Below are 14,565 nucleotides of genomic sequence, written 5' to 3'. Positions count from 1 at the left end.
GCTGAATCAATCAGTCAGCTGTGGAGCCAAAAGCGTTTCAAGGCCTTATTTAACACAAAAGGATGTTCTACTCCCTGCTTGCTGCTCCCCAGGACTTGCACTTCATGGGGTCATCTGCATTCAAACAAATTGAGTGAAAAGTAGGTGTAGAATGTGACCAATGTGCTTTGGTAGTACTTCAAGACTACTTCTTGCTCTTTCTTCACTTCTGTAAATCACCAGTACACAAGGTACTGGTGAAAGATGACAGGGTTTGATAGCTTTTGAAAAAGTCTGGGAGAATTAAATGGAATAAAAAGCATGTGCAAACCTATGTGTATAGGTTTGCAGTAAGATCTTCTTGGCCTTTAGTGAAAGCACTCAGCCAGCAGGGCAAATGAAGGAATCAAGAAAGGCATAAAGGAATGTGTCCATCAGTGTAATTTGGTCCTCAGCTCTTTCCAATGCTCTGTACTATGAAGAACATATGAAATGGCCAGTTCCTTCCAACTGGGACATCTGGACAGCAGTCCCTTAGTCTAATGGATACGCTCCTCATGCCAGATGCAGTTCCATAGGACGACTTTGCACCTCACAATTTTCACAGGGTTATAGTCACTTGTCTTTACTACAGCCCATGGGGTATTCTTTCATGAGTATTTTTGGGTTGAAAGGCCAGCTGAAGCAGTTTCAGCTCACCACTGTCAGATATTCTCCAGAGCTCCTCCTGATTCACACAACACATATGGTGGGGAGCCAAAGGAATGAGCACCAACACAGGACTGAATTATCGGAGTAAAAATATTCTTTTTACTCAGAGATTTTTTTGACAAGATCAGCCCTCAGTTCACTCTATGCCTTCACAAAGAGCTACATTTAAGTTACCTTTACTCAACAAGTGTGTTGGAAGAGCAAAGTCTAGAAAGGGATGGATCAATATGATATAATCAAAACTGAATCAAGCCATTTAATTAAAGTTCCTTCATCAATATGCAGCAAATTAGGCTATATTCCCATTAAAAAGTCACATTTTTTTGCTATAATGGCTAGCCTTGTTAAGTGGTTGTCACTGATTAGTGAGTAAAAGCTTTAGTTTATTTTATTGTCTGAAATTCTTTAATATTAGAGAAGAGCCTTACTTTCCTAGGAGTTTATCATTATTTATTATACCCTTTCAGACCGATCTTTTAACAGCACCATATTAAACAACCTGTGTTTCAACACATACACTATGTTATTCAAATCGAAGTTATTGTATCAATATATATATATAGTCTGCTATATCAATATACAGCTAGTGGAGTATTGTTATTGTGCCTTATGTAAATCAATATATGTTTATATTCTTACTTTGGAACAAAATTTTAATAAATCTTAGTACAGTTTTTTTAGGGATGAGCATAGATGATTATCTGTTTAACTTACCTGTGTATCTATCCAGGCACAGAACTCTGGAATTTAAAAAGTAAGCACAGCAAATTTTTTTTTTCCTGAAAGCTTAGAACTCCACTTGCAAATGTTTTTTGAATTTAAAAAATATTATAAAAGCAAAAGACTTATATCACTGTTATTATATACACTGCTATTTAATATAGGATATTCACGTCGATAAAATTAGCATGAACATATTTTGTTCTTTGAAATCTACAGGCTCCTGTGACTATCTAGAGGACAGTAAAGTTTAACAGTATTTTATTAATATCTTTGTTATGGTCAATATTAAGCCAAACTGTCATCTTTTATGTTTCCCAGGTGTATATTTTTGAATCACTAAGGACAGCCATTACTTTATCCAGAGGCACCCTGACTTCTCAAGTAAATGATTTTTTTATTCCAAGGACTAAATTATAATGAAAACAACTGGAGAACGGCGTATCGGACATTCACGTCAATAAAATTAGCATGAACATATTTTGTTCTTTGAAATCTACAGGCTTCTGTGATTATCTAGAGGACAGTAAAGTTTAACAATGTTTTATTAATATCTTTGTTATGGTCAATACTAAGAGAAACTGTCATCTCTTATGTTTCCCAGGTGTATATTTTTGGATCACTAAGGACAGCCATTACTTTACCCAGAGGCACCCTGACTTCTCAAGTAAATGATTTTTTATTCCAAGGATGATAATGAAAACAACTGGAGAAGGGGATGCTTTCCAGTTTAAAATCACTAGAATAAACCTTAGAATAAAAATCACAAAACCGTGCTTACAGGCACATGGAGTTATGCATATCTTCAAGGATTTGTAAGAAAACAGGTAGAATATAGAATCATGATCATCATCTCTACAATGCCTAAGATGCAGTGTCCAGGAACGCAAGCAAAATTGCACATCCAACTGCTCTTTATGAGAATGAGTAAGTATATTCATAGATACCAGGACAAAAAATCCTGCTGTGATCATCTACTTTGATCTCCCGTACACCTGTATAGAGCCCACAGAATCTGTGCTTTCCAGTTTAAAATCACTAGAATAAACCTTAGAATAAAAATCACAAAACCATGCTTACAGGTACATGGAGTTATGCATATCTTCAAGGATTTGTAAGAAAACAGGTAGAATATAGAATCATGATCATCATCTCTACAATGCCTAAGATGCAGTGTCCAGGAAAGCAAGAAAAATTGCACATTCAAACTGCTCTTTATGAGAATGAGTAAGAATATTCATGGACACCAGGACAAAAAATCCTGCTGTGATCATCTACTTTGATCTCCCGTACACCTGTATAGAGCCCACAGAATCTCCTGCTGGATTATCTATCAATCAGCTGTCATTTAGAAGGCCCCATCACGTCGTGTTAATAACTCCAAGTTTATTGCCTCCCTTAACTTTTGCTTACAATGCTTAAGGCTCCTGGTTGCTAGGACACAGTATTTAATTTCCTTCATCACAGTCTGATGAGTTGTATCTTTTTTATTTAAATGTCTACCTAGAGACAGCAAGTCATCTCCGAGGTTCCTAGTTGAGTGCCTTTAGGTGAGGCTAACTCCCAACAGGGTTTCCCAAACCCTGGGTTGTTTTTAAGCATCTTCTGAAATCTCTCAAGTAATTCCAATCTTTCTTAATGGCAAGACACCAAAACCACAGTTTTTTACTGATGTGATCTGGAATAATTACTTTGCTACTTAACTTGTTCGGCATTCAAGGAGTGGTCTACCCTTCTTTGTAACAGCAGTATGCTGAGAGCTCACACTGAGATGATCTTCTATGACCATCCTAAATCCATTAGGTCACTGCTTTCCAGGACAAAGCCTCATTATTCTACAGCAGAGACAGATACATTTCTCTGGTGCCAGATATGTTTCAGTTGGTTCGAATATATTTCATCTGGTTATAATAAAGTGCATTTTACTGGAATGTGGCCATTATACCAAGGGATTCATATCATTTAATAACTTCAACTTGTCCTTCCCACCAATTATCCAAAACTATCAGACCCTAATGAGGTCCATTCATCTACATCTTCCCATTAGAAACTCTAGGTTTCGATTCCTCAGTGAGCCAGCTTTTAATTTACCTAATGTGTGCCTTGATAATTCTCTATGCCATTTTTTTAAATTATAGTGTCATTTTTTATTACATTAAATGTCTTTAGGAATCCAAGTTTACCATAATAATACAAGTTGCAGAAAAAGATATCCTTAGGTTTGGAAGCTGTACTGAAAACAGCTTTCTGCACTGAAACAAATTTCGAGAATTTTTTTTTCCTCACTGGAGTGGAAAATTCTCTTCTCCTCCCAAATTTAGTTCAATGTGAATATTTCCAAGATGAAACCAAATATTATTCAGTAGAAACAAAGTGACATGTACTAAAGCCTTAATGCTATAAGGAGAAAATGATAGCTTTGGATTTAAGCACATCCATTCAAAAAATAGGAATCTTGAGTCTAACTCCCAACATTCCCGAGCTGTATTTGAACTCTTCCCTCACTATCCAACAGTCATCTAACTTCTGGTTGAAATAACATCAGTCTATATTTTTGTTTCACTGTCTATAAATAATTAAATCCAAGTGGACAAGTTTCCATGCTGGAAAATTGTTTTCTCTCGTTTTCAGACTCAAAAAGCAGTTATATGAAATGGTGCAGCTTAAGCTATGGGTGTCACAAGCCATCCAGGAAAGACCATCCAATGGGCCTGGAGGAATTCTGTTTTCAGGAACACAATCCTGACTGGTATCCCATTTCTGAAGTGGGTGGACACAGAACTGTCTAAAGCTAAAATACCTACCCAGACACAGGTAGGGAGAATGAGAGACCACGTATCTTCTTTAACATATGTAAATGTGCACTGGAGAAATCTGGAAAATGACTCATACCCCAAGCAGACAAAAGCTTCATGACACTCCCTACAAAGGTTACGTGGGATGGGGAGATTTGACTTTTTTTACTCCAATTTATATCACCACTCTCGAGATATCAAATGAAAGAAAGATACCAATAAGTTTCTCCAGAAGATTCATGAATCTGGAATTAAAGTCACTTGGAAGTTCAAGACACATTCACTTTTGTGACAAAAAAGTGCATATTTATAGTGAATTTACTATTCATTGGGAAAATACAACTACAAATATTATGTTCTTATTAATCACACATATAATTGGCTGTCACATTTGAGCAATGCCTCAGCACTACCTTACTCCCTAAAGAAACCAAAACTAGCCTTGCCCTAAGCTCATACCCACTGAAAGAGATGTTTCCAGTACTGCTGTACTCCATCAGAGCAGAACACAAACACAAATGTCTGAATTTGACTGACAGAAATGAAATGTGTTTATGATAATGTCATAAAGGTTGCAATAAACAGTTGCTGCTCTAAGCCAGATTCTGTCATTCTTACACTGAGTACTACCTGACTCAAGCAATAGGAAACTTTTACAGAAAAAACATATTCCATCAGTAAACTCCTTCTTACTATCAACTCTGATCAAGCAATTTTCAAAACCTTAGGAACACCTATTTTCATAATTAAGAAAAACTTACTGTTTATCCATGTGAATTTGCTCAACATAAGGAATCTAACCCATGTACAAATATTGTATGGTTTGGAATTTTACTGGAACACAGCCTGAATTTGTTTTTTCTACAAAAATCCCCTGTCTTTCATTCTTTCAGTCTTGTTCCTAAGTGGATGTTTGTGCAGAATGGGAAAATGAAGGTTTGCTTCAATACCTGTTGAAGTCACCAGCAGAGCGTCTTTGACCACAGAGTTTTAAGACCAGTCCAAGAATGAATGGAGTGGAAATCCCACTTTTCCCCAACAATCAGCTTTGATTTATCAGCAGCAGACCTTCCACTGCAGACTTAGAAAACAGTTTGCAGATGTCTTAGTGGCAAAACATTTAAGTTTCTTGCCCCAGGTCAGTAGGTGAGAGTTCAAGCCTTATCCCAGATCAGCTGAGCTAGAAATAAGCATCTAATGCTCCTGTTGGCAAGTTGGTGTGAAGTGATAGTAGCCACACTGCTTAGCATGCCATTGACTACAGAAATGGACGTGCCTTAAGCAGATTAGGGCAAGGGAACACATATAGAAATATGTATATTTTAAATATGGATTAACCAAGTAGCAAGCTCGCTAAGAGCTTACATTATTCACCTGTACATTTGCCAAATGGACTGACTGCAGGTGGGGATCCCTGTGGCCAAAGCTGTGAGACCTGGGGAAACCTGCTGTGTGGGCGACTTCTTCAGTTAGGCACCCAAGAAAGCAGACTCGGGCTTTTGGGGAGTAAATCCATGCCAGGACTAGAGATAGTAGGCCAAATTACACCAAAAGACTCTCTTTGTCTTTTCAAGATTCTTGGAAGCAAGTGAAGCATTGGAAGTTTCCAATCAGCAGTATTTGTAGAATCTGTTCTCAAGGGAAAATTCAAACTGACTCTTGCCAGTCCCCTGAAAGGCCAAGTTTCTTCTTATAACAGTTGGCTAAGAAATGCTCTGCTGATTGTAGATTATGCTCTTCTGTCTCCTTGCATCAGTACTCCATAAAGGAGAAAATTCTTCTTGCCAGCTCAGAGAACTCTAACCAAACTCAACTATTGTGGAAGTGATGAATATTTTTTCCAGACCCCTCCTTTTTCCAAGAATGATCTCTATGCATCCTCTGAAAATTCTGTTCAGAGAATCAGCACACAAGCAAACTACTACAGGAGGCCCTGTCTACAGGTGTTTTAGTGATACTAAAATGACAAAAGAACCACAAACCCTTGATTTTGGGCCATATTACCTTGGCCATTTTCACTCCTCTCTGCTCGGTGTGAACAAAGGAGAACACATCTAGCAACCAGAAGAAATTTAGTTACTAAATGACAGTAGATCTTAAAAAAGCATGTGTTCATTCCAATTTTTTAGTAACAAAATTTACATTATAAGAGCAGATAATTACGCATCTATCTCTCTCTGACATATGGCCACAAACTTAATTAAGCAAACAAAGAGGAAGAAGGAGAGGGTTTGCTGCAAATAATATCAACAGTGCTTCTTGAAAACATTCTTTTTTCCTTCTTTAACATAACAAATCTTTTAAGCTGTAATCATTTATACTCTTTTATATGAGTACCTGTTTGATTTCAAATTTTGTCATAATTGGTACAAAGCTTTAAAAATTATTGACTTCCAGTTATCTTTGGATCTTGCTGATAAGGGTAAATTCTTAAAATACTGTCAGAGAGCCTGCAAGATTTAGAAAGTAAAGCCTGATTTACAAGAGCTGAGAACCTAGACCTCATTTCCATAAGACAAGATGTCTGCTGTCATACCCATTTTGCAAATGATGTTTGTTGGGAGATGCTGAGATGCCGAAGTGACCCAGTTCTGTTCAGATATCACTGGCTTTGAAAATAGCCTCTTTAAACTCCTACATCTGACTATATTTGAAACTGTTACCCCCAAATTTTTTCATTCTTGTAGAACACTAACCAGAAGGTATTAATTTAAAAGAACTCAAGGTGACTCACAGAGCTTCTCCTTATGCATTGTTAATTTTCCCACTACCAAAAACGAGCTTTACACCTGGCTGCTATTATCTCAAAGTAGTCAAAGAATGTGGTAAATATTATCCATGTTTAATTTATTAAAAGCTGAGTCAAAGAACAGGTGTTGCTATTGTAAAGATTAATTTTGCAGCTCTTCTGCTCAGACTCATAAATTACAAACTCCGGGGCCCCCTCGACACTAAATCACACACACAACATCCACACAGATTTATTAACTTTAGGGTGAAAAATGATGTGCAATCTTGCCAGCTGCTCTGCCTACAAGCACTGGCATCAGCAGGTTTGCCAAGCCCCTCACCGACTCTCCACATCACCACTGGAGTTGTAAAAAAAGGCTCTACTTCGTCAGCAGCGGCACCTCCACACTTTCTGCTTGCCAGTGAGACTCAGATATAACCTTAGACGGGGATGATAACATTCTAATTGTTATTTTTAATAACATGCATCATTATCAGAGCTCAGATACAGGAAGTATTGCTTTGACCAAACATTTCTGTTCTACTCCTTTAGCTATATTAGTAGAACACTGACTTCCTATAACGGGCGCAGCAGTTAGTTACCTACACCACAGTTCACAAAGGGAAAGTCCTGTTTAACTAATTTGATATCCTTCTATGATAAGGTCATCTGCCTGGTGGATGAAGGAAAAGCAGTGGGTGTAGTTTTTTATGGATTTTAGTAAGGCTTTTGATACTGTCCCTCATAGCATCCTTCTGGACAAGTTGTCCAACTGTGGCATGAGTGGGCTCTTGGTCCGCTGAATGAAGAACCATCTGAAGGGCAGAGCTCAAAGGGTTGGAGTGAATGGGGCTACCAGCGGTGCTCCTCAGGGTTCGGTTCTAGGGCCAGTTCTGTTCAATATATTTATCAATGAGCTGGATGCAGGAGTTGAATGCACCATTACAAGTTTGTGGATGATACCAAGCTGGGAGGTGCTGTTGACTCTCTTGAGGGACAGGAGGTCTTGCAGAAGAATCTAGATAGATTGGAGCATTGGACAATGGTTAATGGGATGAAATAGGATAAAGTCCAAATGCTGATTCTGGGCTTAGGATGGAGTAATGCCAGGCACAAGTAAAAACTGGGAGTGGAGTGGCTGGGGATCAGCCCTGTGGAAAGGGATCTGGGGGTGCTGGTCGACAGCAGGGTCAATAGCAGCCAGCAGTGCCCTGGTAGCCAAGAGGGCAAACTGCATCCTGGGGGGCTTCCAACCCAGTATAACCAGCTGGTGAAAAGAGGTGATTGTCCTGCTGTGTTCAGCCTTGGTGTGGCCTCACCTGGAGTACTGTGTGCTCTTCTGGGCCCACAAATTCAGAAGGATGTGAAGGTCCTTGAATGTGTCCAGATGATGGCAGCAAAGCAGGTGAAAGGGCTGGAAGGAATGTCCTATGAGGAGCGGGTTTAGGACTTTGGGTTTGTCTAGTTTGGAGAAAAGGAGGCTGAGGGGTGGCCTCATGACTCTTTACAGCTTCCTGAGGAGGGGAAGAGGAGAGGGAGGTGCTGAACTCTTCTCCCTGGGATCCTGAGGAGGGGAAGTGGAGAAGGAGGTGCTGAGCCCTTTTCTCTGGGATCCAGGGATAGGATGTGTGGGAATGGTCCAAAGCTGCAGTAGGGGAGGTTCAGGCTGGGCATTAGGAAGCATTTCCTTACTGAGAGGGTGGTCAAACACTGGAAATGACTTCCTAGAGAGGAGGTCAATGTTCCAGACCTGTCAGTGTTTAAGAGGCATTTGGGCAATGCCTTTAACAACATGCTTTAACTTTTGGTAAAACTGTAGAAGGTAGCTTACAGCTACCTTCTTTCCCTTTTCTGTTCTCAGTGCCATCAGATCAAGGAAAAACAATAGTTATTTGTTAGGCAACAACCATCTCTACTGATCTGGTGGTAGGACTGAAACTTTTACCTATAATTTACCACTCCATCACACTGGGCAGTGAAAATGATCTACCAGGATTCTTGGACTCTTACAGCATAGGATCTTGGATGCTCAGAGGTCCCTGCACCCATGTAATTCAGGTACAGCAGCCACAAAAGAAACATGCTGTACATCTGACGCGTCCTGAAGCACCAGGCTCCCTGATTACACAATTAACACCAGTCTGTGTTTGCACAGCCAGTCCTACCAATGTTTGCAGGGCTGTAAATTCACCAAAGAAAACACAGAGGAAAATTCACTTGCACAGAAAAGGCAGCTACCAGGTTTTCCCTCTGGCCACCTAAAGTGACCAAAGATAAGGGAAGGGTTCAGGTGCAAGTCAAACTGGACTTACTGGCTCTGGATTAAAATCAGCTAGACACACAGAACTTCATTTTAACACTGTGCTAGTGTTAAAAAAACACATGCCCTTCAGTATGTAAACTGAAATAGTCAAACCCCAGGCTATATATGGATTTGTGAAACTGATATATGGATAGAAAACTCTTCATTTTTTAAGTGGCATAATTTTGAAATATGTTCTTTTTATCTGGTATAATTATTATCAAATATTATTAATCATTAATCCCTTACATGACTCTTCCATTCTGAGAAGTAATTGGCTTTGTTATTTTAACTGTGCATGTTTAAAGCAGTTTTAGTAGAAGGCATTAAGTTTTCTAAACATGCCAATTAAATGATCTGATCTTTTCAAGTATATCATCTTAAAACATGTTAGGAAATAGTTTGTATATTCACCCTTGCAGATCACAAAGCTACCATGAATTAAAACAGAAAATGCAAAGCATTTAATATTTTCAGCAAGATTATTTACAGGCACCTTGTAGGCAGATAGAACTTGCTACAGTCTTAATGTATTGCAATTTATAGCATGTTACTTGTTCCTACTTGTTGTCTCATTTCATTTATAATCCTGCTGACCTTTGCTTTCACGATTAGACAACCACTTCAAAGAGTGTAGGATATTAAGGATTACTTGTGTGGTTAAGAATTTTTTTTTTATTTTATTTTCAAACAAAGCAATTCAAAAGAATGCAGGGATTTATAATCCTGCTGACCTTTGCTTTCACGATTAGACAACCACTTCAAAGAGTGTAGGATATTAAGTATTACTTGTGTGGTTAAGAATTTATTTTTTTTATTTTATTTTCAAACAAAGGAATTCAAAAATAGAGATAATGAAGTCAGAGGCCTGAGGAGGAAGGCTCTACTTTTCAGAATTGTTGGGGTTTTTGTGAGGTTTTGTTTTTTTGGGGGTTTTTTTGCTGTCCTGAGGAGGAAGGCTCTACTTTTCAGAATTACTGGGGTTTTTTTGTGAGGTTTGTTTTTTGGGGTTTTTTTGCTGGTCAATACAGACTTACTAAACAGAGTATCTATTTCAACTTCACACCGCTTCTCTGGAACAGCTACTTTAACACATCAGGACAAATTGTTTCACTTAGCAGAGTAAACTGTGGTCTGCAAGCACTTTGTCATTGTTCAGTGACTGCGGGAAAGCTTACGTAAATCAATCCCCCAAAGCTCAGCCCTCAAACAAATGAGTAATCGGTACTTATGAGAAAAGCTCCCATGAGCAGGCATGACATCTTCACAGGATTTGAAGATATGAAAGAGAGAAGTACAAGGGTTTGAGGGTTTTTTGACATATTATCTAATCCTAACACATATACTTACATTTGTCTTGGTCAGCTTCCACTCCTTCACTTTCTGTGTCACTCGGCAGTATCCAAGGTTGATGAGCAAGCTGAAGCTGTTGTAAGAATTCATCCTGCCACAAACAGATCTATTTTAGATAAAATGACAGAGAATGGTTCTATATAAATGCAGACTGTAGCAAACGCTCTAGTCTCAATTAACTAGAGAGGAGAAAGCCTTTAATAAAAAAAAAATATTTTGCTGTGAAATAAAACCAGAATGTAGAGGATATACAGACTCCCTAGAAATTTATTATTATTATTATTTAGTTCTATTTTATATATCTATTCTGGCAAAAAATAGTCTCTTTAGCTATCTATCTGCTATAGTCACAGACATATACATAGTAATCCTAGAAATGCAGTGACAGACAAAAATCTTAATGCAAATATTGCATCTGTCCCTGCAGTTTTTGGACTATGCCTATACATGGCACACACCATTTTTTTAAGTCAAGCCTTGATTTGTCAGAACTTTCACTGTTTCCAGTCTAGTAAGAATGGGGACCTGAAACTTGATTTAGAACCTATGGTTTTATTAGAGAAGGAGAAAGCCTAGGAAGGAAAGAATCCTATGGAAACTTTTGTCTCCAAGATACCATAAAACTCTAAGCATCAAAATATGAATGTTTCACACAGCTAAAAATCCATACGGAGCTGAATATATGCTTTAAAAAATGTTTTATAATTGCATCCTTTTTTATATAATGTATATATGTATGTATATAAAAATATTTTTTCCATACACACACGTGAGCACATACACACACAGACATATAAAATACTTTGACAGATTCCTTTGCAATATTCATGGTAAGAGATGAGACTGGAACGCATAGTTTTATTCTCAAAAGCAGTTCAAAGACGCAAGTCTAGTCTCTAACAGAGAACATAAACATTGGCCAGATATCATAAAATTACTGGCCAGATTCTTATAAGTACCTGGAAAAAAAGGGGGGAAGTAATACTGCTGTCTTCTGTTACACCAGCTGAAAATCAGCATCTAGATATTCAAAGTTAAATTGCATTTAAACAGCATAATTTTTATTGTTAGGCTACCTGTTTTTTTATTGTTAGGCTACCTGCTTTTTTTAGTGTTAGGCTATCTGGTTAAAAAACAGAAACCAGGCTTGTTTAAATCAGTTCTTGGAGACAGCTGGTTGTTCAGTCAACATCCAACTCACTGGGAGTAAATTATTAATTGTGTCAGTAATCTGTTAAAAAAATCCACAAAGAACTGCTGCAATGGCCCAGCATCAAGCTCAGGCAGGAGCTCCAGGACTTACACATGTGTCTTGCCATTTCAAATGTGCTCAGTGCTCGAGAAGGTTGCTGACTGCAACCTACAGAACTGGGCAAAGTGGTTTGGTTCCCAAAACAGGTTTCTTGCAGGAGCAGCGAGTGGCTCCCGCCCCGATCAGCACGCTTTGTAATCCTCCAAAAAAAGCATGAAGCAAAGAACTGACCCCGGCAGCAGAACGGAATGGAAGTATCTGACCAAAAAAGAAAGTCCTCGTCACATAAAGTTATGTTCTATACTCTGGGAAGCAGGAGGAAAACTTGTGTTAATCAATGCTGTACTCAAATAAACTGAAATTTCTCTCTGTTAACAATGACAGACCAATAAAGATTACTGAATACCACTTTATACTATCTGGACAAATAAAGTGATTGTAAAATTCCAAGTGTTCAGAAGATGAAATGGCAAACGAGGGAGTCAGTAGTATTTTCATCTCAACAGCTATTGATAACCATCACAGAATGGTGTCACTTTAATGGAATCCATCCTAAAGAGATAAGCAGGATTCAACATTCCTTTGTCAATTTATACAAAACACCAAAGGATAAGGTATATGCATAAAAGGATCTCTGCCAAAGGATTTGGAACCCTGATTTATTAGTTTTATAGAGATAATAAAACTATTTCTCTTGGTAGCATTTCTTTGCTATAATTCAATTCAGCCTTGAACAGAGCTGATAATAAAACACACCTGTTAGAACTTTGTAATATTATGTGTGCCAAGAGGCAGAAACTCGCCCACAGAATCTCAGTTCATAAGTCTTGAGCATTAAAAAACCCCAAAACATTCTTAACAGCTGATATGTTAAGTACTTGCCAAATTATTTAAGATTTGTGCTATAACAAGATTAAACCATCCTGAGCATGAATTTTACTACCACTTGAGAAGAACACAGAATTGTATTTGTCAGTAATATTTTTGTATTTTAGACTTGTTGTGTTACTCTGAAACATATGACAAACTAGTAAGCATACATAAGGCATTGAGAGATACATGAAAATTCCTCATAAATAAACAACTGACAGCACACACAGTGTAAATCCATGCAGATTCTGAATTCTTTAATTCAAGATCCTTATGCTAAAACATGCTCCTGGTACCCAGCAACTGCATCCTTTTCAACCAATTTATTCAGAAAAAATATTTATCAAATTTGTAATGGTTAATTCCATTAACACCATCTAAGAGTAAGGAAGCAGAACTATTTGCAAAATCATAGTATCTTCGGTAGGACTGGGAATGTAACCACAGTGTATTTGCATCTACTGGAGACTCCACGTTCACACCATAAGTCTAAGAAGAATAAAGGCACTTTCCCTTCTTTTATTTTACTGTTTTTATACAGGAAGAGGATACAAAACCTACAATGAAAGTTGCAAAATAATTTACAGTATCAGCCTTGAGTTTTATGTTTGTGATCCGTAAAAGTACAAAGAAAGACAGAACCTTGTTGTTCTACCCCAGGCCACCTTTGACTTTTTAAAATTCATCTCCATGGTCTGAGAGAAGCCGTTACACAAGAGAAGGAAATCACATGGGCACAAATAGGGGGACACCTCTAACCTGGCAAAAAGTGTTACTGAATAGATATGCTTCCTGGGTATGTTCTGTCTAAACCTAGTTCTCTAAGTGACTGGGAACTTCAGTGGGCAAAGACAGCTTAAAAGAGCTCCCAAAGTTGCCAGTAGAACACTCCAACCACAGAGCTGCAAGTGGCAGATTGGTCACCTCCCCCATCAGCCACTCTCTGACATCCGAGGGGACCTTTACAGCTTGACAGAGGAAGGTCTTTGGGACGAACAGATCATATTAGCAGTTTTCCCCTTGGAAGCAGAGCTAGTCCCAAGATGAGTTTCCATTAAGTCAAAGGTCACTTGTGCGTGTCAGGAAGGGATAAATAGGGTTTGAGCTGGGTCACCGGCAGCCAACGCACTATTGTACCCAGTGAGCAAAAAGCAAGAAAAGAATTTGTCACTTCTAGAAGGGATTATAATAGAGGATAAGATCCTGTATAGAAACGCTGAGATTTAACGCCAGCATTACAGTGGGCTTGCTGGATGAAACTGGACACGCCATTCTAACTGTAAAACAGAGTAATACTGCTCATTTCTTACTGTTCTTGAGACATATATATACATATATTAAAAGTATACCAGGACACTTGTTGTAAGAGCTATTGGTAAAGCTCGGGATTTGGCAAACAGAAGTAACAAGTCACAGCAAATGAAATGGGACTCATTATTAGTATAACTACAAAAAGGCTATGGAATAAAGCATTTTTAGTTGCCTGCCTTGTTACAGGAAAGATCAGAAGCAATGGACAGACTGGACATCCCTTGGTGGAGACACAGTGCTCATACCATGGCACTTTCAGGGGTCTATACAATAATTCTAGTTGGCATCACATAACTAGGTATCAGTTAAGAACAGGACTGCTTAAAAAGAAAGAAAGAAAAAGAGGAGCCAAGTGTTTAGTGGGAAAAAATGAAACACTTAATTTCTTCTAAACATTTTTAGCTGGAAATGAATTTCAATTCTCATTTTGTGGTATGTGAGAAAATTCCAACACACAAACCGAAACCCCTCAAAACAGGAGACAAAGGGGTTTTTGCTTGTCAGGAAAGAAATTTGTTACAACTGCATATTTTTTTACATG

General features: G+C 38.2%; 1 protein-coding gene across 6 annotated transcripts in view; it reads right to left on the bottom strand.

Annotated features, from left to right (window-relative positions):
* Positions 1-14,565, bottom strand: part of LOC106886591 (chromosome unknown open reading frame, human C8orf34) — a 231,210-nt gene that overhangs the window by 42,351 nt on the left and 174,294 nt on the right. For 5 of the 6 annotated variants that reach the window (XR_001411693.1, XM_014939663.1, XM_014939659.1 and 2 more), the window contains one exon: positions 10,589-10,682. Coding sequence is in view for 5 of the 6 variants with exons in the window: in XM_014939663.1 (XP_014795149.1) it covers positions 10,589-10,682 (94 nt within the window). In the remaining variant the exon portion in view is untranslated. Of the gene's footprint in view, positions 1-7,316; positions 7,955-10,588; positions 10,683-14,565 lie in introns of those variants that run through there. The other variant, XM_014939660.1, reaches the window with a different exon arrangement.

This window comes from Calidris pugnax, unplaced genomic scaffold (genome assembly GCF_001431845.1).
Source record: "Calidris pugnax isolate Ruff unplaced genomic scaffold, ASM143184v1 scaffold5, whole genome shotgun sequence".
In the NCBI taxonomy this organism is placed as follows: Eukaryota; Metazoa; Chordata; class Aves; order Charadriiformes; family Scolopacidae; genus Calidris; species Calidris pugnax.
The sequence above is the reverse complement of the archived record's forward strand: the minus strand, read 5'-3'. Positions and strand labels throughout refer to the sequence as shown.